The sequence below is a fragment of the Jaculus jaculus genome, chromosome 19, assembly GCF_020740685.1.
Source record: "Jaculus jaculus isolate mJacJac1 chromosome 19, mJacJac1.mat.Y.cur, whole genome shotgun sequence".
NCBI lineage: Eukaryota > Metazoa > Chordata > Mammalia > Rodentia > Dipodidae > Jaculus > Jaculus jaculus.
The window spans coordinates 41,504,897-41,525,033 of record NC_059120.1 but is presented as its reverse complement, the minus strand read 5'-3'; the positions used below and the strand labels follow the sequence as shown (position 1 = coordinate 41,525,033).

The following is a 20,137-nucleotide window of genomic DNA, read 5'->3' as shown; positions in this document are numbered from 1 at the left end:
GGTGGCACAGGAGGTAGGATTGCCATGAGTTCTAGGCCAGTCTGGGCTACAATGTGAGTTCCAGGTCAGCCTGGCCTAGAATGAGACTCTGCTTTGAAACACACACACACACACACACACACACAGCAACAACAACAACCACAACAAAAAGACAGAGAGAAAGAGCAAGAAAGGTGTCTTAAAATGAAGCTAAATCAGAAGAAACCTTCATTTGGGGCTTTTTGGTAACAATCATGATTGTCAACTTGACTGGATTAAGAGATACCTAGGTTAGAAGGCATACCTCTGGGTATGTCCAAGAAAAATCACCTAAAAGCCAGGAAAGAACTTACCTGAATGTAGGTAATACCCACCATTGGCTAGGAGGGCCAGGTGGAATAAAGCAGGCAACAGAAAGGCCACAAGTCCCTGCCTCGGCCTCTGGGCTGCCATGAAGTGAGCAGCTCAGCTCCACCATGCCCTTTTACCAGGATGTCCTGCTCCATCATGGCCCGGGAACAGCAGAACCAGCCACCCATGGACTAGAACCTTGAAACCATGGGCCAAAAAAAAAAAAAAAAGCCTTCCTCCCTTTTGTTGCTTATATCATGTATTTGATGATTAAGGAAAAACTAACATGGACTTCGGAGCCTCCATAACTGCAAGGAAATAATTTTCATTGTTTCAGCCACCCAGATTGTGGTATTTTGTTATGGAAGCTCTAGAAAACTAGTTCAACAGCCCCGGAGAAGTCTTTTCCCCTGCCTGAGGATGTGAGGAACATGGAAAGAGGCTTGTAAAGCCCAAGGCTTGCTGTCATTAATCCTCTGCGGTAGCTCTTCACCAACCTTGGCAGTCTCTCCAAGGAAGTGAAAGGCTATGGGGCTCCTTCTGACTCCAGAGGATGAAAATACAGGGTTTGGGGTTCTGTCTTTAGGAACTAAGAACTTAACTATTTCTTCCATACGAGACCAAGATAGGCACCTCTATAGTGTTGGGACATTGAATAAAAGGTGAAGTCAAGTGTACTGTATCCAATTTGACCATGGTTGGAAAAACATCTGACCAAAGAGAAGAGATGGGACCTACAAAGCAGGCTCACACCCTAGGTGTCATTTTGCTCTCATCACATCCACAAGATCTTGTGACCCTCAGTCTGTAGGCATTGATTCTGACCCCCAGAGAAGTGCAGTGAGTGACTCTAAAGGCAACACACTGGTGGATGACAGAGTTAGGACAGATCCAGGTTTTGGAGTCCCATCTTTGGTGTCGGTCATGCCCAATCTAAATCTGCACCATCGTGTATGAGGGGGATAGATGAGAGAGGAGGAGATCTGGGGAAACTGAGAGAGAAATTGCTGAGCCTTCATTTTAGCCAAGGGTTTCAAGGCCTCCACAATCCATGTGTCAGAGGGGGAAACAAAAATTAATAGGACCAGGGCTGGAGAGATGGCATAGTGGTTAAGCGCTTGCCTGTGAAGCCTAAGGACCCCGGTTCGAGGCTCGGTTCCCCAGGTCCCACGTTAGCCAGATGCACAAGGGGGCGCACGCGTCTGGAGTTCGTTTACAGAGGCTGGAAGCCCTGGCGCACCCATTCTCTCTCTTTCCCTCTATCTGTCTTTCTCTCTGTGTCTGTCACTCTCAAATAAATAAATAAAATTAAAAAAAATTAATAGGACCTATTAATTAACAAGACCTATTTGCACCTCCTTTTATTTTTCCATCCAAACTGCTTAGGTGCTTTAAATTAAAAAGCAGGGACTCAAGTAAGGGAGGAGGAGAAAGCTCTTCAGAAAGGTTATGGCTTAGAGGGCAGAGATATTCACTGCAGACACCTTACCTGAGAAGAGAGCCAAGGAGAGCAGAATGAAGACCCTCATCAAGGAGAGGAAGCGAGCCTTCAACTGGAGTATAGGAACTTGAGGATCTCAGGAATCTTGGATCTGTTTAAGGGAAATACACATTTGAACTCATGGGGCTTTTATTCTGCATGGAGAGGCCTGTGAGAAAGGGAAACCACCAGTTAATCCAAGCAATACCAGGCGCTAGCTACCCAGGTTGTGTACTACATGAGAAAAACCCAACAGAAGATTATCATTTATGGGCATAAACTGCTTCATGGGAAAACTGTGAATATCTGAGCTACCAGAGGAGCCCCAAACAGCAATGGGAAGCCCTCTCTCTGATAAACCCACTGGGCACAAAAAGATTTAGAGATACTCACAGGGCGTGGTGGTGCACACATTTAATCCCAGTACTCAGGAGGCAGAGGCAGGAGGATCACCATGAGTTTGAAGCCACCCTGAGACTGCATAGTGAGTTCCAGGTCAGCCTGGGCTAGAGTAAGACCCTACCTTGAAAAACCAAAGGGGAAAAAAAAAGACTTAGAGACACTCCAAGGAAGCTGTACATACATCATTATTGGTATATATTCGTGTGAACAACTATTCCCTGTCTCTTTAGCCCTTGTATTACCAGCAGCCACTCCTGCTGTCCCTCAGTTGTTCTTAGGGGTCCAATTCCTATTTATTTTTATTTAGTTATTTATTTTGTTTTTTTGGGGGGTAGGGTCTCGCTCTAGCTCAAGCTGACCTCGAATGTGTTATGTAGTTTTAGGGTGGCCTCAAACTCACAGCAATCCACCTACCTCTGCCTCCTAAGTGCTGGGATTAAAGGTATGTACCACCACACCTGGCAGTTATAATTATTTTAAAGACGTTCCAAATTTTGTACTGATTTACTTACAAGCCGAGAGAGAGAAAGAGAGACAGACAAGGGTGGAAAGATTTCTTAGTGGTTAAGGTGCTTGCCTAAAAAGTCAAAGGATCAGGTTCAATTTCCCAGGACTCATGTAAGCCAGATGCACAAGATGGCTCATGTGTCTGGAGTTTGTTTGCAGTGGCTGGAGGCCCTAGTGAGCCCATTCTCTCCTTCCCTCTGTGTCTCTTTTTCTCTCTCCCTCCCTTCCTCAAATAAATAGAAAATAAAATGCTGTTAAAAAGAAAAACAGAGAACACCTTCTGCCTCAGAGTTCGCAGGTCTGCACCACAAGCCACTGAGCATCTTCCCATCTCTGAGCAGACATCAGCCTGGAAAATAAAACATCTACAGAAATGAACCCGTACATCACTGGAAACAACACTACTCAGCCTTCCATGCAGGGTGTGCTCCTGCAGAGTGGAGATGGAGTCCCCAGTCCCATTCTTATAGGGGCAGAGAAGTGCTTGCCGGGCACCCATGGAGCCTCAAGAGTGAAGGCGAAGGAGGACTGTGCAGGAACGTGTGGCACATGCCAGATGAAATCGACGGTGGTGATGAAGGGTGGCCTGGCATCCAGTTTTGAAAACAGAACTCCATGTGCCATGAGCTTTTCTGAGGATCCACCTCTGACAGAAAGTGAGCCTGATGGTTCTGATCTGGAGACTGATGAGGACCCTGAGTTGTACCCAGGGGAGGAGGATTCATGTGTATGGAGCAAGTCAGAACTGACACGTTCTGAAGGCCCGCTTGGATCACTTGAATGGTGCCCTGTGCCCCCTGAAGAGTTGACTAAGGCATTTGATTTCTGAAGAAAGAACTCAAGAAGAACCAAGAAGCAAAGGAAGAACTGGAGAACAGGTGGGCACAATGGCCCAGGCCTGTAAGCCGACCTTCCAGGAAGATTGAGGTGGAAATGTCACTTGCCTCCAGGACTTTGAGTCAAACCTGTCTTGAAGAACTAACCCTGTTTTATAAAAGAAAAGAAAATAAATTCTCAAATATAAAAAAAAAGAAAGAAAAACAGAGCAACAAAGAAAATAAGCAAGCCAGGACCTCCAGCTCCTGCAAATGCATGTGCCACTCTGTGCATCTGGCTTTATGTGGGTACTGAAAAATCAAACCTGGGTATTCAGGTGTTGTAAGCAAGTGCCCTTCAGCTTAAGATAGGTGCTTCTTATCACACCCCAGAGCTAGAGTACTTCCCATAAAGGGAAAGATGTGGATGGATTCTTCAGATTGTGCAATAATGGCCTCACTCGAGAAAAGGAAGCCTTCCTCTAATTCACAGGAATGCAGCACATGTGTGCATGCAAAGCAGGCATTGGGATAGGGGTTTTACCTACATTGCCTCATTTACTCCTTACTAAAAGCCTCTATTTCAATAAATGATAGACAAAGAAGAGGGATGGATATTTGAAACTATTGATACTGAAAAGAAAGAGTTGTTAATTTTGTTTTAGAGATGATAAATGTTTTAGATGTGATAAATGGTATTTTCATAGCCTGTTTCTACTATAAACATCATGTGGTTATTTCCAAAAATAAAAAAAGAGAAGTTCCAGGAATCATTATCACAAACCTTAGCGCAAAATGCAAGTGTTTTCTGTTATCTATGAAATGGGATGACCCCATCTGTACCTCTTTGTTTCTAAATATCTTTTGTTTTGTTTTGCTTCTTGTTTTTTAAAATTAATTTAGTTTTATTAACAACTTCCATGATTATAAACAATATCCCATGGTGACTACCTCCCTCCCCCCACTTTCCCCTTTGAAACTCCATTCTCAATCATATCCCCTCCCCCTCTCAATCAGTCTCTCTTTTATTTTGATGTCATGATCATTTCCTCCTATTATGATGGTCTTGTGTAGGTTTGATCCCCAGCACCCACATTCTTGTTGCTAAACCTAAATCTGATTTAAAGCAGGTTCTCTGATATCTCTTCTCCAGACAGTCTTCTATACCCATTGGTCCACACAGGAGGACTGTCAGCAACTCTTGCAGACCCTCTTCACCACAAAGGAACATGAAAGAATCCAAAGGGAAGCCAAGAAACTAGCGCTGGGAGCCGATGGCTGCCTCATGGAGAACCCTAATGTCATTGACGAGGTTTTTTCCTTCCACATGACCGGGATCCCAACACTGCTGAAGGTAGGGTGACCCTTAACCTCTTTCGCCAGACTCTGATGGGTGGTCTCTGAGCAGCAGCTTGCTCGGCACCCTACAAATTTGTCTAAGGTGAGTGAAGTGACCCAAGGATCCCTAGACTCTCCTGCTGCTTTCCTTTTGTGAGGAAACACCTGAGGCAACTCTCCTACAACACGTGGATGACCTCCTCCTAGCTGCAAAAATGGAGGAGGAATTCCTCTCACAGAGCATCTCCTGGAAGACTTACAACATCTGGGCTACAGCATATCAGCCAGGAAGGCTCAACTGTGTGTGTGTGTGAGGCAACCTACTTGGGATACAAACTCCAAGAAGGTAAGAGTATGTTGTCAGCCTCTAGGATTCAGGCCATCACTCAAATCCCCACAAAGAGATCTGAGATTATTGCAGAATTTGGATCCTAAGGTTTGCTGAATTAGGCAAGCCTCTATATGAGTCCAAGAGAGGACCAAAAAAAAGATTTTAACTGGACTGAAAATGAGAAACAAGCATTCCAAGAACTAAAATCAACTCTGACATCAGCCCCTGCTCTAAGGCTTCCAGACTTAACCAATCCCTTCCACCTGTTTGAAAAGAAGGGGACAGCCAGGGGCATCCTAACTCAAAGACTGAGGCCATGGCATTGCCCAGTGGCCTACTTGTCTAAGAAGCTAGACCCAGTAGCCACTGATGGCTTCCTTGTCTCTGGGCTATTGCAGCCTGATGCTATTTTGACCGAGAATGCTGACAAATTAACCTTGGGCCAGACTTTATCAATTATGGCCCCATATGTGAAAAAGACTCTTCAAGAGCCCCCGCCCCCCCCAAGACCAATGGCTCTACATTCTCACATAACCCATTATCAGGCCTTGCTCTAAATCAACCAAGGATACACTTTTACCAAACCAAGGCTTTGAATTCAGCCTCCCTGCTGCCAGAAACTGATGAGGCATCAAGCCCTCTGCATGGCTGCCTAGAGATCCCCTTCTCCTTCCATGGACTCCGCCAGGACCTGACCAATGTGGCTTGGCAGGAGCCTGATCTGGTGATGTATTCTGATGGCAGCAGCTTTGTTGTAGATGGAATCAATCATGGTGACTTTGGAAGAAACCCTGTGAGCTGAGGTCCTACCTTGGGGTACATCAGCTCCGAAAGCTGAACTGATAGCGCTGGCCGAGGCTCTGATACTGGGAAAAGACAAGAGAATGAATGTCTACGCAGACAGCCGTTATGCCTTTGCCATGGCACATGTACATGAATGGGGCCATCTACTAAGAGCGAGGGCTATGAACTGCAGAAGGTGAAGTCATCAAAAATAAAGATGAAATTCTGGACTTATTGGCTGCCATTCAGGCACCTGCTAAAGTAGCCATAATCCATTGTCAGGGTCATCAGAAAGGGGAGACCACAGAAGCGAGAGGGAACAGACTGGCAGACCTAGCAGCAAAGAGTGCTGCCTCTCAGCACCCGTCAGATTGTCTGGTCACCCTCCCAGCACCCACTCTTCCCGAGAGACCAACATACACAGAACAGGACCCACAGCTCACCTCTCACCTGATAAAGGAACAGACCCCACAAAGATGGTATCAGCTGGAGAATGGACGACTGTGGATGCCCCGAGCCCTGCAGCAAGACCGGCTAAGCAACTACACGAAGGAACTCACTTAGGAAGCAACAAGCTGGCCGAGCTAATGAAAAGTTTTTCTTCCCAGGTATGGACTCAGTCATCAGTGACACCACCACCCGCTGTCAGGCCTGCCAACAGACAAATGCCTCCTCTGGTAAGGTTCCACCAATGGAGGTGAGAGAGCCGGGAACAGAGCCAGGTAGGTATTGGGAAGTTGATTTCACAGAGGTAAAGCCAGGTCAGTATGGATATAGATATTTACTTGTTTATTTATTTACTTGTTTATTTTGATACTTTTCCAGGGTGGGTGGAAGCTTTCCCGACCAAGCCTGAGACAGCCCACATAGTAACTAAGAAATTGTTACAGGAGATAATCCCCCACTGTGTGTTGCCCCTCAGGAGAAGATCAGATAATCGGCCTGCCTTTGTGTCAAAAATCACTAGGGAATTGACTAAGACGCTGGGGATTAACTGGAAATTACATTGCACCTATCATCCCCAAAGTTCAGGACAGGTAGAAAGGATGAATATTGGACCTTGAAGGAGACGTTAACTAAATTAACCCTAGGGACCGGTGAAGGATAGATGGGACTCCCTCCCTTTGCCCTGTTAAGGACCAGGTGTACCCCTTATGTAAAAGGAATTACCCCATTAAAAATTATGGATGGAACCTCTCCCCCCATCCTTCCCAGGTTGGGTCTTGAACAGATAACTGACTTTACTAATGAAAGGCTTCTTTCTATCCAAGTCTTACAAAAAGTCCAGGAGTCTGTTGTTATGGTAGTCAAGGCTGCTTTTCAGCCTTGTTTGACACTATCCCTTTCAGCCCAGCAACAGAGTTCACATCAAGAGACACAATATTGGGACGTTGGAAGGGCCCCCACCAGGTTATATGACTGTAAAGTTTTAGAGCATTTTAGGGTTTATAGCCTGAACATGTGGCATTATTATCTGAGTGGGTGGGGCAAGATGAAGGGTTTTAAAATTTTAATTAATTTATTTATTTGTTTTTAAAAATTTATTTGTATGTGAGAGAGAAGCAAATACAGAAAGAGAGAATGGGCATGCCAGAGCCTCTTACCACTGCAAATGAACTCCAGAAATATGAGCCACTTTGTGCATCTGGCTTTACATGTGTACAAGGGAATTGAACCCAGGCTGTCAGAGTTTGCAAGCAAGCACCCTTAACTGCTAAGCGGTTAATCTCTCCAGACCTCGTTATATTTTTAATGTGGTTTGTTTATTTCTTTTTGAGGTATTGTTCTCTTGCCTGCACTGGCTTTGAACTCTCAGCCCTTCTGCTTCAGCCTACTGCGTAGCTATGATTTCAGGCGTGCTCCACTATATCTGCCTCCAAATTTATCTTTAATGCCACGATAAAGCTTTTCTATTCTTCTGCCTGCCTGCAAGCCTCTGTTATAGCAAGCTAAGAATAAACCTGGTTTGGTGGCTAACATCTGTAATTCCAGCACCTGGAAAGATTATACAGGAAGATCATCATGAGTGTAAGGCCAACCTAGGCTACATAGTGAATTCCATATCAGCCTCTGGTACAGAGAATGACCTTATCTCAACACACACACACACACACACACACACACACACACACACACAGAGAGAGAGAGAGAGAGAGAGAGAGAGAGAGAGAGAGAGAGAGAGAGAGAGGAGAGTATCAGGAGGAAGGAAGAGAGAGGAGTGATGTGGAGGAATAAGGGAAAGGAGGGAGGAAGATGAAGCTGAGGGAGGAAGAAGAGGAGGAGGAGACAGCCTTTGTTGATTTCTGAGTAGACTGGTCTCTATTTCCACTTGACAGTGAAAAATGACAATAATAAGCTAATCAACCCAACTACTTGACATCCACCTTTGTCCATCATCTTCATATGGAGATAGATGGAGTCACCCTTGGATTTGTCTGAGGGGTCTTCATACCTTATTTCATTAGAGAAGAAAATCTCTTACCCTTCCCTGTTGGCTAAAGGATGTTGTCAAGAAGCTCTAAACTCTGTAATCACTAAACAACTCAAAACCAGGGTGGATCTCCTTACTTATAGCCAAACTTCTCACCAATAATTTTGGTTCTCAATCTTTTTTTCCAGTTCACGCTAAAGGTATTTTAACTTTAAGGGTTTCCTTTGGGCTGGTGGAACTCCTTGTCTTAAGAGATTCCCAATGGCGAAACAAAACAAGCCAGGCCAGGCCACTCCCCTGACTTGAGAGAAGGGGTCACTTTAGAGTCAAATTTCAATTTTTTTTTTTTTTTTTTAAGAAAGGAAGCCAGGTGTGGTGGTGTATGTCTTTAATCCCAGAGGAGGAGTTTGAGGCCACTGTGAGACTACATAGTGAATTCCAGGCCAGCCTGGGCTAGAGCAAGAACCACCCCCCACCCCACCCTTGAAAAAAACAACAAAATAGGGAGCAGAAGTTGAGTGTTGCTATAGCAACTGAGGTCGAGATGGTAAATGAAGAGGCAAGCTTTGAGGGTTAGCAGGAAGCCAAGAGCTCACCAGCGCTTCCCCTTGGGCTCCAGCTGGGTGTTGGCTGTGAAGCCTAGAACATGCCCAGGGCCCCTTCCTGAGGTACCTGCTGACTAAATCGAAAACTCTGTAAGGGGAAGCCTTGAATTCCTGGTTCTTCCTGGGTTGACAGGGGGAGAAATAATCTTTGCTGAACTATTAATAAGAAAGATGTTATGATCAGGCTGGGATTTGGGATGAGGTTTAGGGTCCATTTTCAGAAATTGCTAAGAATTAATTTCACTTTCAGATATACTTACTGTATGTAACTGGAATATTTATCTTATTATTTTTGTTGTTGTTCTTGTTTGTTTGTTTTTTGAGGTAGGGTCTCATTACCCCCTCCCCCTGCCCAGGCTGACCTGGAATTAACTATGCAATCTCAGGGTGGCCTCAAACTCATGGTGATCCTTCTACCTCAGACTCCCAGGTGCTGGGATTAAAGGCATAAACCACCATGCCCAGCTATCTTACTATTTTTTTAATTATTATTTTTTTTACTGACAACTTCCATACTTGTAAACAATATCCCATGGTAATTCCCTGCCTTCCCCTCACTTTTCCCTCTGAAACTCCACTTTCCATCATATCCCCTCCCCTTATCAATCAGTCTCTCTTTTATTTTTGATGTCATCATCTTTTCCTTCTATTATTATGGTTTTATGTAGGTAGTGTCAGGCACTATGGGGTCATGGATATCCAGGTCATTTTATGTCTGGAGGAGCACGTTGTAAGAAGTCCTATCCTTTCTTTGGCTCTTACAATCTTTTTGCCACCTCTTCCACAATGGACCCTGAGCATGGGAAGATGTGATAGAGATATTTCAGTACTGAGCACTCCTCTGTTACTTCTCAGCACCATGGTGCCTTCTGAGTCATCCTAAGGTCACTGTTGTCTGAAAAGAGAAGCTTCTCTAACCAAAAGTGAGAGTAGCATTAATATATGGGTATGAACATTAAGAGAAGTGCTTACTGGCTTCTCTTAATATTTATACCCTTATATTAATGCTACTCTCACTTTGGGCAGAAAATTTTCTCTTTTCAGATAGCAATGACCTTGGGATGACTCAGAAGGTATCATAGTGCTGGAAAGAAGTGATTGGAGTACTGAGTAACATCTCAATCACACCTTCCAAGGCTCAGGGTCTAATGCAGAAGAGGTGGCAGAAAGAATGTAAGAGCCAAAGGAAGGATAGGACTCCTTACAACATGCTCCTCTAGACACAAAATGGTGGCCGGGCGTGGTGGCGCACGCCTTTAATCCCAGCACTCGGGAGGCAGAGGTAGGAGGATCGCCAAGAGTTCGAGGCCACCCTGAGATTACATAGTAAATTCCAGGTCAGCCTGAGCCAGAGTGAGACCTTACCTCGAAAAACCAAAAAAAAAAAAAAAAAAGGCCTGGATATCCATGACCTCACAGTGCCTGACACTACCTACACAAGACCATCATAAGAGGAGGAAAAGATCATGACATCAAAATAAAAGAGGGACTGATTGAGATGGGGAGGGGATATGATGGAAAATGGAATTTCAAAGGGGAAAATGGGGGTTGGAGGGAGGGTATTACCATGAGATATTTTTTATAATCATGGAAAATGTTAATAAAAATTGATTAAAAAATATAAGTGCTTAATGGGCAGTTTGGTGACCATAGTATATACATTTATCCAGATGCCAGCAGATATTACACCCCTAGGGTTCATGACTATTGTAGGTTTTCAGTATTATGCATGTATTCCTTCCCATGGAGCAGGCCTCCAGTTAAATTAGAGGGTAGTTGGTTTCCCCCATAACAGAAGTGCCACTATTGCACCCATTTGCTCATTTGGCCTGGCTGGCCAAATCTAAGGCTTGCAGTGTCCACTGTTGAGTATCTTCACTGGTGATTTCTCTCTCTCCCATTGAACCACACACAGCATAGATTTTTCCAGCTTTCTGTCCGCTGGTCTCCATGGAGGAGGTTTTGAGCTCAGTTCCAGCAGGATTTCTCAGTGACCTTACAGCCTAAGTATGTGGAGTCTTTAGCAATAGGGTCTTACCATCTATTCCTGGTGGGGAACCTAGGATCTTGGCAATAGCCTGTAATGTTTTGGGGTATCAGGGACCTTCCTGGCCAACAACTCACTGAAAGGTATCCCATCCCTGGGTACTGAAAATTTTCTAGTAACAATCTGTGGCTCCTGAGTGTTTTCCATTGTCCAAAAAAAGTAGGTTTCCATATGATTTATTTATATCCTCTTAGATTTTGCTTAGCCCTCCCTCCACCTTTCCTTTACTCAATCTCTTCCCCTGACCTCACTTAGGCCTTTTCACCCATTAATCTTTTCTTCTACTTACATATATACTATCTTACTATTTTTAATGAGTATCTTGGAAGTGAGAATCCACAGACAGTTGAAAATTTGAATAGGAAAAAAAACCCAGACATGGTACCAGAGAGTGTCCATTCTCAAATGGTGTGACCAACACTATGCCCTGTCCAGTATCCTGATTAATTAGGAAAAAAAATGATAGCCAAGGCAAAACCTCAAGTGCACTGTGGTGGTGTGGTGAACCTTCATTATCAAATCACTGGATTTGGAGATTTGGAGACATACCTCTGGCATGTCAATGAGGACATTATTATTATTATTTTTTTTTAGGTAGGGTCTTACTCTAGCTCATGCTGACCTGGAATTCATTAGGCAGTCTCAGGGTGGCCTTGAACTCTTGGCAATCCTCCTACCTCTGCCTCCCAAGTGCTGGGATTAAAGATGTGTGCCATGCCCGGCTGAGGGCATTCTTAAAGAGGTTTAACTGAAGAGGAAAGACCTACTCTGAATATGGGTGCCACCACCTGAAGGGCTGGTGTCTGGGACTAAATAAGAAAACTGGGAGAAAGTAACTTGAACACCAGCATTCCTCTGTTCTCTGCTTCCTAAGTGCCGACACAATGTAACCAGGCGCATCACATTCCAACAACAATGCATTCCCCACCCTAAGGGACTGTGCCCTAGGACTGTGAGCCAAAAGAAATCCTTCCTCTTAAAAATAATACGACAGTGATGACAGTACTGACAATCTGTGAGGTAGATGGCACAAATACTTTTTTATTTAAATTTTTATTTATTTGCAAGAGGAGAGATGATAGATGATGATAGATAGGTGATATAGATAGATAGATAGATAGATAGATAGATAGAGGGTGTGCCAGGGCTTCTAGGCACTGCAAATGAACTCCAGAAGTGCCCACCACTTTGTGCATCTGGCTTTCCGTGGGTACTGGGGAAATGAACCCAGTCATTAGGCATTTCTGGCAAGTGCCCTATCCACTGAACCATCTCTCCAGCCTAAATGTTTTTATGTTACTTCACAGAAGAAAATAAAAGCTGATGCATACAGAAGTTAAGGCTCTTGTCCATAGTTTGTATGACTAACAAGTAGTAAATTTAGGTTCAGCCTTGTGAGAATATCCAAGCTTCTGCAAGAAGGATGTTCTGGTGACTTGAAAGTCTGAAGTGTCAACCGCAATTGATGCACAATGAACCGACAGATGGGTTCAAACTGCACTGTACATATGTATTACTTTGTTCTTGTGACAAAATACCCAATAAAAGCAATTTTGGGTTATAGTTCAAAATAGGGTCTCACTCTAGCTCAAGCTGACCTGCAACTCACTCTGTAGCTCAGGCTGGCCTTGATCCTTCTCCTTCTGCCCCCTAAAGGCTAGAACTAAAGGTGCATGTCATCACTCCGGGCTTCAGCTGTCATTTTGCATTTGGTTCCTATACTTTCAGTCACCTGCTTACCTCCGCACACTCACCCAAGGAATATCTGTGTCAAATTCCAGTGATACTTAACCTATCTTATTCCCCTTTCAGGCTAAAGACACAAAGACAAGAGTGACATAGGGATGTTATTGTCAGCTTCGTGTGTGCACATGTGTGGCTGTCATGTGTTCACATGCATGTGGAGGTCAAAGGACAGCCTTGGGTATCACTCTTCCGGTGTCATCTTTTTTTTTTTTTTTTTTTTTTTTTTTTAGACAGGCCCAGAACTTACCAAGTAGTCTACACTGACTAGCTAGTGAGCTCCAGGGATCAGTCTATGTTTACCACCTCAGGGCTGGGTTATAAATGTGTACCACCTTGCCAAGATTTCTTCACATAGGTTTTGGGAATCAAACTCAGGTCTTCATGCTTGAAAGCCAAGCACTTTATTGACTGATTTCCCCAGTACCTCTTACTGTCAGCTTTTTTTCCCCCCAAGGTAAGCATGTGCCACCACACCCAGGCAATTTTTTGGGGGTGGGTTACCAGCAGCTTTTTCAAATATCCTTTTCCAGAGCTCCCAAAAGGTGCCTCACAATCTGCAATTGTTGTTCCAAACCTGCATTCGCCTTGGATTCAAGGAGCCTCAGAGGCTAGAGCAGCCCCTCGACGAGGGCAGTGATCTGTGGTGGGGAGGCTGTACCCTGGCACGGGGGGTCAGGTTCTAGGAAGCCTGAGCAAGAATGCCAACAGCAGCCAGCTGGGTCTTCAGGCCCCAACTGATCCCACACAACAGACAGACATCATCATTTATTTAAGCAAATACATCCACAAGTGAATTTGGCAACTAAAGTCCCCTTTAAATTCACTTCATTTCTTCTGTTACCAAGATCCTAGGCACCTTCAAGGGCAGGTTCTCTGCTGAAACAGTCACCACCACGTGCACATCCAGCACAGTTAAAGCCTTTTCTTCTTTCTTTCTGGTTTCTTTTCTTTTCTTTCTTTCTTTTTTTTTTGGAGGTAGGGTCTCACTCTAGCCCAGGCTGACCTGGAATTCACTATATAGTCTCAGAGTGGCCTTGAACTCACAGCAATCCTCCAACCTCTGCCTCCTGAGTGCTGGGATAAAAGGTGTGCGCCACCGCACCTGGTAAAGCCTTTTCTTGGTACGATTCTATGACTTCTTCTATTTGGAGAGGAGGAACACAGCCCATAATATCAAATCACTTTGTCAGGCCCCAGCCTTTTTTTTTGGGGGGGGGGGGTTCAAGGTAGAGTTTTGCTCTAGGCCAGGCTGACCTAAAAGTTACTCTGTATTCTCAGGATGGCCTTGAACTCACAGTGATCCTTATACTTCTGCCTCCTAAGTGTTGGGATTAAAGGCATGCACCAGTACGCCCAGCTCATTTTCTTTTTTACTGTTTTATTTATTTATTTGAAAGAGAGCGAAAGAGAGAATGGAGATGCCAGGACTTCCAGCCACTGCAAACAAATTCTTGATGCAAATGCCACCTTGTATGTCTGGCTTTACGTGGTACTGTGGAATTGAACCTGGGTCCTTTGGCTTTGCAGGCAAGTGCCTTAAAATTGAATTGTAGAATAAAGACAAGGAAGTAACTGAAATCGATGAAGAGAGTAATACTGAGGGCATATGCAGTCAGCCAAACACCCCCACTTCAGTGAAAGGAAGCAAAGATGCCTGGTAGGACCAGCCTTTGGCTGGTGCTAGATGGATGGTTCTCCTATTCTCGTGGACATCTAGTCAGAAATCTGCTCAATGTTTATGTTGAAGGAATCTGAGGCCTGGCAGACCCTACAAGGACTGAGGATCAAAAAATAGGTGTCCTTGAACTTCTTTATTTTGCAAGCGTAGATGATGGGGTTCATCATGGAGTTAGCGTGGGTCAGCAGGATGGCCAGGCAAATCATGACTTGTGGCACCACAACGCCAAAGTAATAAATCAGGTTGATGATGGACAAAGGCAGCCAGCACAGAGCAAACAGGGAGAGAACCAGAAACAGTGACCTGGCTGTCCTGAACTCCCGTCCATAAAATGCACCTGTCTCTCTGGACCCAGACAAGTTCTGACTGAGTTTTTTCCGGATGGTAATGAAGATGTTCAGGTAGAGCGCAGACATGATCACCAGAGGCAGGAAGATCCAGGTGGCGAAGCTGAAGAAGACCATGTAGTCTGGACTCATGACTCGACGGAAATAGCAGTGGAGCGTGGTGCCATTTTGGGGGTACCCTAAGGTCGTTTTCATATTCCAGCCAAACATGGGGGTCAATCCCACCAGGAAGGACACCAGCCAGCAAAGGCCCAGGGCTAACCATATTCTTCTTTGGGTAGTGACTCTCCTGTATCTGTTTGAATGGAAAAGAGCCCATGAGAAGTGGGGGGGGGGAGACTGGCTGGTAAAGAGAGAGGGCTGAAGAGATGGCTTAGCGGTTAATGCACCTGCCTGCAAAGCCTAAGGATTCAGATTCAGTTCCCCAAGACCCACATAAGATAGATGCACAAAGTGGCACACACATTTGGAGTTGATTTGCAGTGGCTGGAGGCCCTGGCATGCCCATTCTTTCTATATATCTGCCTTTTTCTGTCTCTTTCTCAAAACTAACTAACTAAATAAATAAAATATTTATTTAAAAAGAAGACAGAGCCAGCTTCCCCTTGCCAGTGTTTGGCACACTCTCCTGTTGCTGTTGCTGATCTGATGTTGGCCAGGAGGTGATGTCTACCCTCTGCTCATGCCATCATTTTCCCCTACTATCATGGAGCTTCCCCTTGAGGCTGTATGTCAAAATAAACCTTTTTTTCCCCCAAAAACAAAGGAGTTGGAGGAGGGGAAGGAGGAGGAGGAGGAGGAGGAGAGAGAGTTAAGGCATATATTCTGTCCATTCCCCCGTCTCCTGTGAGGAGAGGAGAACACCCGCAGTTGATGGTGATTTTGGCTAAACTCCATTGGATATGAAGACAAAATGAGAAGACAGTAATTACAGAAAAATCCAGAAGCTCCTTTGGGGTGTTTCTACAGAACAATTTAAGCTCACCATGGTGGCACATTCCTTTAATCCCAGCCCTTAGAAGGTAGAAAGATCACTGTGGGTTTGAGGCCAACCTGAAACTGCAGAGTGAGGTCTAGGTCAGCCAGGACTAGGGTGAGACACTACCTTGGAAAAAAAAAAAATAACACTCTCGAAAATATTGCTTTGAGTCAAGTGCATGCACGGCCCCATCCATGGCTCCAAGAATTCGTTAATTCCTGGCATGTTAGATTTAACTTAGTTACCTGGGATCATCAACGTGGTGAGCAAAAACTTCCCTCAAAGTCTGCTGTGCATTTTTTCAGTTGCCTGTTAACAAATGCTAATCAATTCTATTATTCCTGTCCCACATTTCCTTACTACCTGTGTCCACCCCAACTCCACTTTGTTTGTTTGTTTCAAGGTAGGGTCTCACTCCAGCCCAGGCTGACTTGAAACTCACTCTGTAGTCTCAGGCTGGTCTCAAACTCATGGCAATCTTACCTCTGCCTCCTGAGTGCTGAGATTAAAGATGTGTGCCACCGTGCCCAGCTTCCACTTACTTATTTATTTTTTTAAGAACTTTATTTTTGTTTACTTATTTGAGAGAGAAAGAGAGGCAGAGCAAGGCAGAGAGACAGAGAGAGAGAGATTTAGAGGGAGGGAGGGCAAGCCACTACAAATGAACTCCAGATGCACGTGGCTTACATGGGTTCTGGGGACCTGAACCTGGGTGCTTAGACTCCACAGGCAAATGCCTTAACCACTAAGTCATCTCTTCAGCTCCACTCATTTATTTATTTATTTTGCATGGGTACTTTGGTGTTTGAGTTTGTTGCTGCTAAGGTTGCATTGAAGGGTTTCAGAGCCTTTAAAGTACTCATTCACCTGGGCAGGAGGGGTGGGTATCAGTCTCCTTAAACCATCCTTTCTGATAACAAACTAAAGAGTCTATAAAAGAAGCCAACTAATATTAAGCACTACCAACTAGGAAGATTTATACAGACTAAATCTCACAGCCAGCTAGAGCTGTTTTGTGATCATCTCCATTTTTATTGATGGCAACAGTGAAAATCTTAGTAATTATAGAAACCATTTATTGAACACAGACTGGGTAGCCGACATTTTTCTAAGAACCTTACATTTATTGACTTCATTCACTTATTTCTTATGAGGAAGTTGCCATGATACTCCCCAGTTTACAGGTCCATTGATGTAATACAGAAAGTCACCTATGGGAGCTAGAAGTGGGGGTGTGCCAGGTGGCAGGAGCTAGGTCTGGTTGAGAGCATCACCCTAAGTCCATCAGCCTGACACCAACAGGAAAGCAGGAAAGCGAAGTGGAGAAAATCAGATATGATCACATCGCCAGAGCGCAGGCTTGTGTGAGCTTGTTGATGGTCTCCTCACCACACTCCTCGCCCAAGAAAGGCGAACAAATACGCAACCAGCGCGGTTTAGGACGCCTGCGGAATTCCATTTCTCCATCTGACAGTCTGTTCTCTGCATGTGGAAGCGTGTTACTACTTTGCACACACATTTTTTTTTCTCAGAAAAGCTGTCATGTTTCATTAAAAATAGGTGAAAAGGCCGGGCATGGTGGTGCACACTTTTAATCCCAGCACTTGGGAGGCAGAGGTAGGAGGATCGCTGTGAGTTCAAGGTCAGCCTGAGACTACCCAGTGCATTTCAGGTCAGCCTGGGCTACAGCGAGACTCTACCTTGAAACCACCACCACCACCCCCCCCCGGAAAAAAAAAGAGAGAGAGAGAGAGAGAAATAGATAAAAAAGAATTCTGAGCATTTCTTTCAACATCAGGCCAGGTACAGCATAGGAAGCCTTGTCACAATAGGGACATCTGCAAACCAACAGCCATCTGTTTATCTCCTCTTGGCCTTATCTTCCTACTTACTTCTCCTAAAATAGCTTATCTAGTTGGCTTCTATTATTTCTAAAACTAGAGAGCAGGGTCTGGTTTCAAATAAAGATGTATGGCGCTTGCATCATTTTCAGCTACCACAGGGTGTGGCTGGTGCTCCCCCGCAACCCCATCCGTGGAGAAGGGCCCGGAACGCTCCTGTTTCTTCTTCCTGAGTCTTAGCTCACCATGGCTAATCCCACTACAAACCACGTTGGGAAAAGGTCTGAACTTTGTAGCTGAGCACCTCTATCACAGCAGCACCACCCCGTTCCAGGCACGTTACCTGACCGTGAGCTTGACTCGCAGGTACCTGTCCACAGCGATGGCCAGCAAGGACATGATTGAGGCGTGGGTGAAGATTAGGAGCACACAGGAGATGAACAGGCAGCAGTACAAGTGCATTTCGAAGCCCATGCTGACAACAATGGCCAAAGGGATGACCAGCACACCGACCGCGATGTCGGCCAGGGCTAAGGAGATGATGAAATAAAAGGTGGTGGTCTGCAGACTGGGGTTCAGTTTCACCGCCCAGATGACCAGCACATTGCCCATGATGGCGCAGAGCCCGATGATGGCCTCCAGGCTGAGGTACATGATTTTCAACCACAGCGGGGTGGTGCTGTCGAGTATCATGCTGTCCCAGAGGAATGTCCCAGATGACAGGAGAGCCAGCAGGGTTTGCACGAGCCAGAAGACTTAGCTCTTGCCAGACATCTGCCCAGAGGTCTACATGTAGCAACAGTTGGAAACTTACACCTCACTCATTCCTCCTCTTCTCTGGGTGGTGATCTCTTCAAGATCCTTCTCCTCAGAAAAAGCCCATCACAGGGACATCACCTCCAGCTCCCTCGTGGACCACACATTCCTGTTCTCCCAGAACCCTGGGGGACACAGTCCCATGCAAGCTGAGTCTTAAAGCGGAGCCACTCTTAGTTCCCCTGATAGACACAGTCAAGACCTCTGCCTTCCCCTGGCCCCAGAGGGGTTTTCAAGCTCCATCGAGATAAGTACCCCCTTCAGAGTGTTTCAGGAAATGAGATAGACCAAGAGGAAGTAGAGTCAGGAGCCCTAGTATAGAGATGGACTCCAGGGAGGAGGCTGGCCAGCGTGGCATGGCGGAGGCTCAAGAGGAGATTATAGAGTGGAATGTGCAATCCCTGCTGCCAGGGAGACTGAGTCAGAGGGATAACAAATTAAAGGCTTGTCTGGGCTACACAGTGAGTTCAAGGCCAACCTGAGTAACTTAGTGAGACCCTGTATAAAATTCATTTTTTAAAATTTAAACATTTTTCTTTTTTTAAAAAAATGTATTTATTTAAGAGAGGGAAAGAGACAGCCACACACAGAGAGAGGGAGGGAGGGAGGGAGAGAGAGAGAATGGGCACCAGGGCCTACAGCCACTGCAAACGAACTCCAGCCACATGTGCCACCTTGTGCATCTGGCTTACGTGTGTCCTGGGGAATTGAACCAAGGTCCTTTGGCTTTGCAGGCCAATGCCTTAACCACTAAGCTATCTCCCCATCCCTCTGTATAAAATTCTTAAAAGGGGCCAGAGAGATGGCTTAGCCGTCAACTCCCCAGATCCCATGTAAGCCAGTTGCACAAGGTGACACGTGTGCAAGACTGTGCTTGTACACAAGGGGGCACACACGTCTGAGGTGAGAGTGCAGTGGCTGGAGACTCTGGCACACCAGTTCTCTCTCTCTCCATCCTTCTGTCGCTCTCATAAAAAGTATTTTAAAAATTCTTAAAAGGGGCCAGGTATGGTGGCGCACACCTTTATTCCCAGCACTTAGGAGGCAAAGCTAGGAGGATAGCTGTGAGTCTGAGGCCAGCCTGAGATGACAGAGTGAATTCCAGGTCAGCCTGGGATAGAACAAGACCCTACCTCAAAATAAAAAGTCCTTAAAAGGGGGCAGAGAGGTTAGGAATGTAGCTTAGCAGTAAAGCACCTACCTAGTGTGCAAAAAAAGGCCCTGGGCTGCACCCCAGCCACACACTGAGATTAGGCATCAGAAATTATTCATGCAGGGATTAGATGAGAATGTGGGCTGGGTGGAAAAGGACCTGGAAGCACTGACTATAGTGTTCTCATTCTTTGCTTGCTTAGCCCAAGGATCCTATGATACAAAGATAGATAGAGGGGCTGGAAAGATGGTTTAGCGGTTAAGGTGCTTGCCAGAAAAGCCAAAGGACCTAGGTTCAGTTCCCCAATACCCACATAAAGCCAGATGCACAAGGTGGCGCATACATCTAGCGTTCCATTTACAGGGGCTAGGAGGCCCTGGCTTGCCCGTTCTCTATCTGCCTCTCTCTCTCTTTCTCCCCCCACCATAAATAAATAAATAATAAGATAGAGACGCAGAGAAAGCAACGTTAAGACTTTGGTAGTAGTTCCTTCATCTTTGTAGAACTT

The 20,137-nt window shown here is 45.3% G+C and overlaps 2 protein-coding genes across 2 annotated transcripts in view; both read right to left on the bottom strand.

Annotated features, from left to right (window-relative positions):
* The window catches only part of Tmigd3 (transmembrane and immunoglobulin domain containing 3), a 32,816-nt gene that overhangs the window by 7,010 nt on the left and 5,669 nt on the right, over window positions 1–20,137 (bottom strand). The window contains exon 2 of the mRNA XM_045138679.1: window positions 1,820–1,922. Coding sequence (XP_044994614.1) covers window positions 1,820–1,859 — 40 coding nt within the window. The 5' untranslated portion in view covers window positions 1,860–1,922. The remainder of the gene's footprint in view (window positions 1–1,819; window positions 1,923–20,137) is intronic.
* On the bottom strand, window positions 14,529–18,353 carry Adora3 (adenosine A3 receptor). The gene is made up of 2 exons (XM_004658991.2): window positions 18,004–18,353; window positions 14,529–15,135 (listed from the first exon to the last, which is right to left on the bottom strand). Exons 1-2 carry the CDS (start codon window positions 18,351–18,353, stop codon window positions 14,529–14,531), a joined length of 957 nt encoding a protein of 318 aa, XP_004659048.2.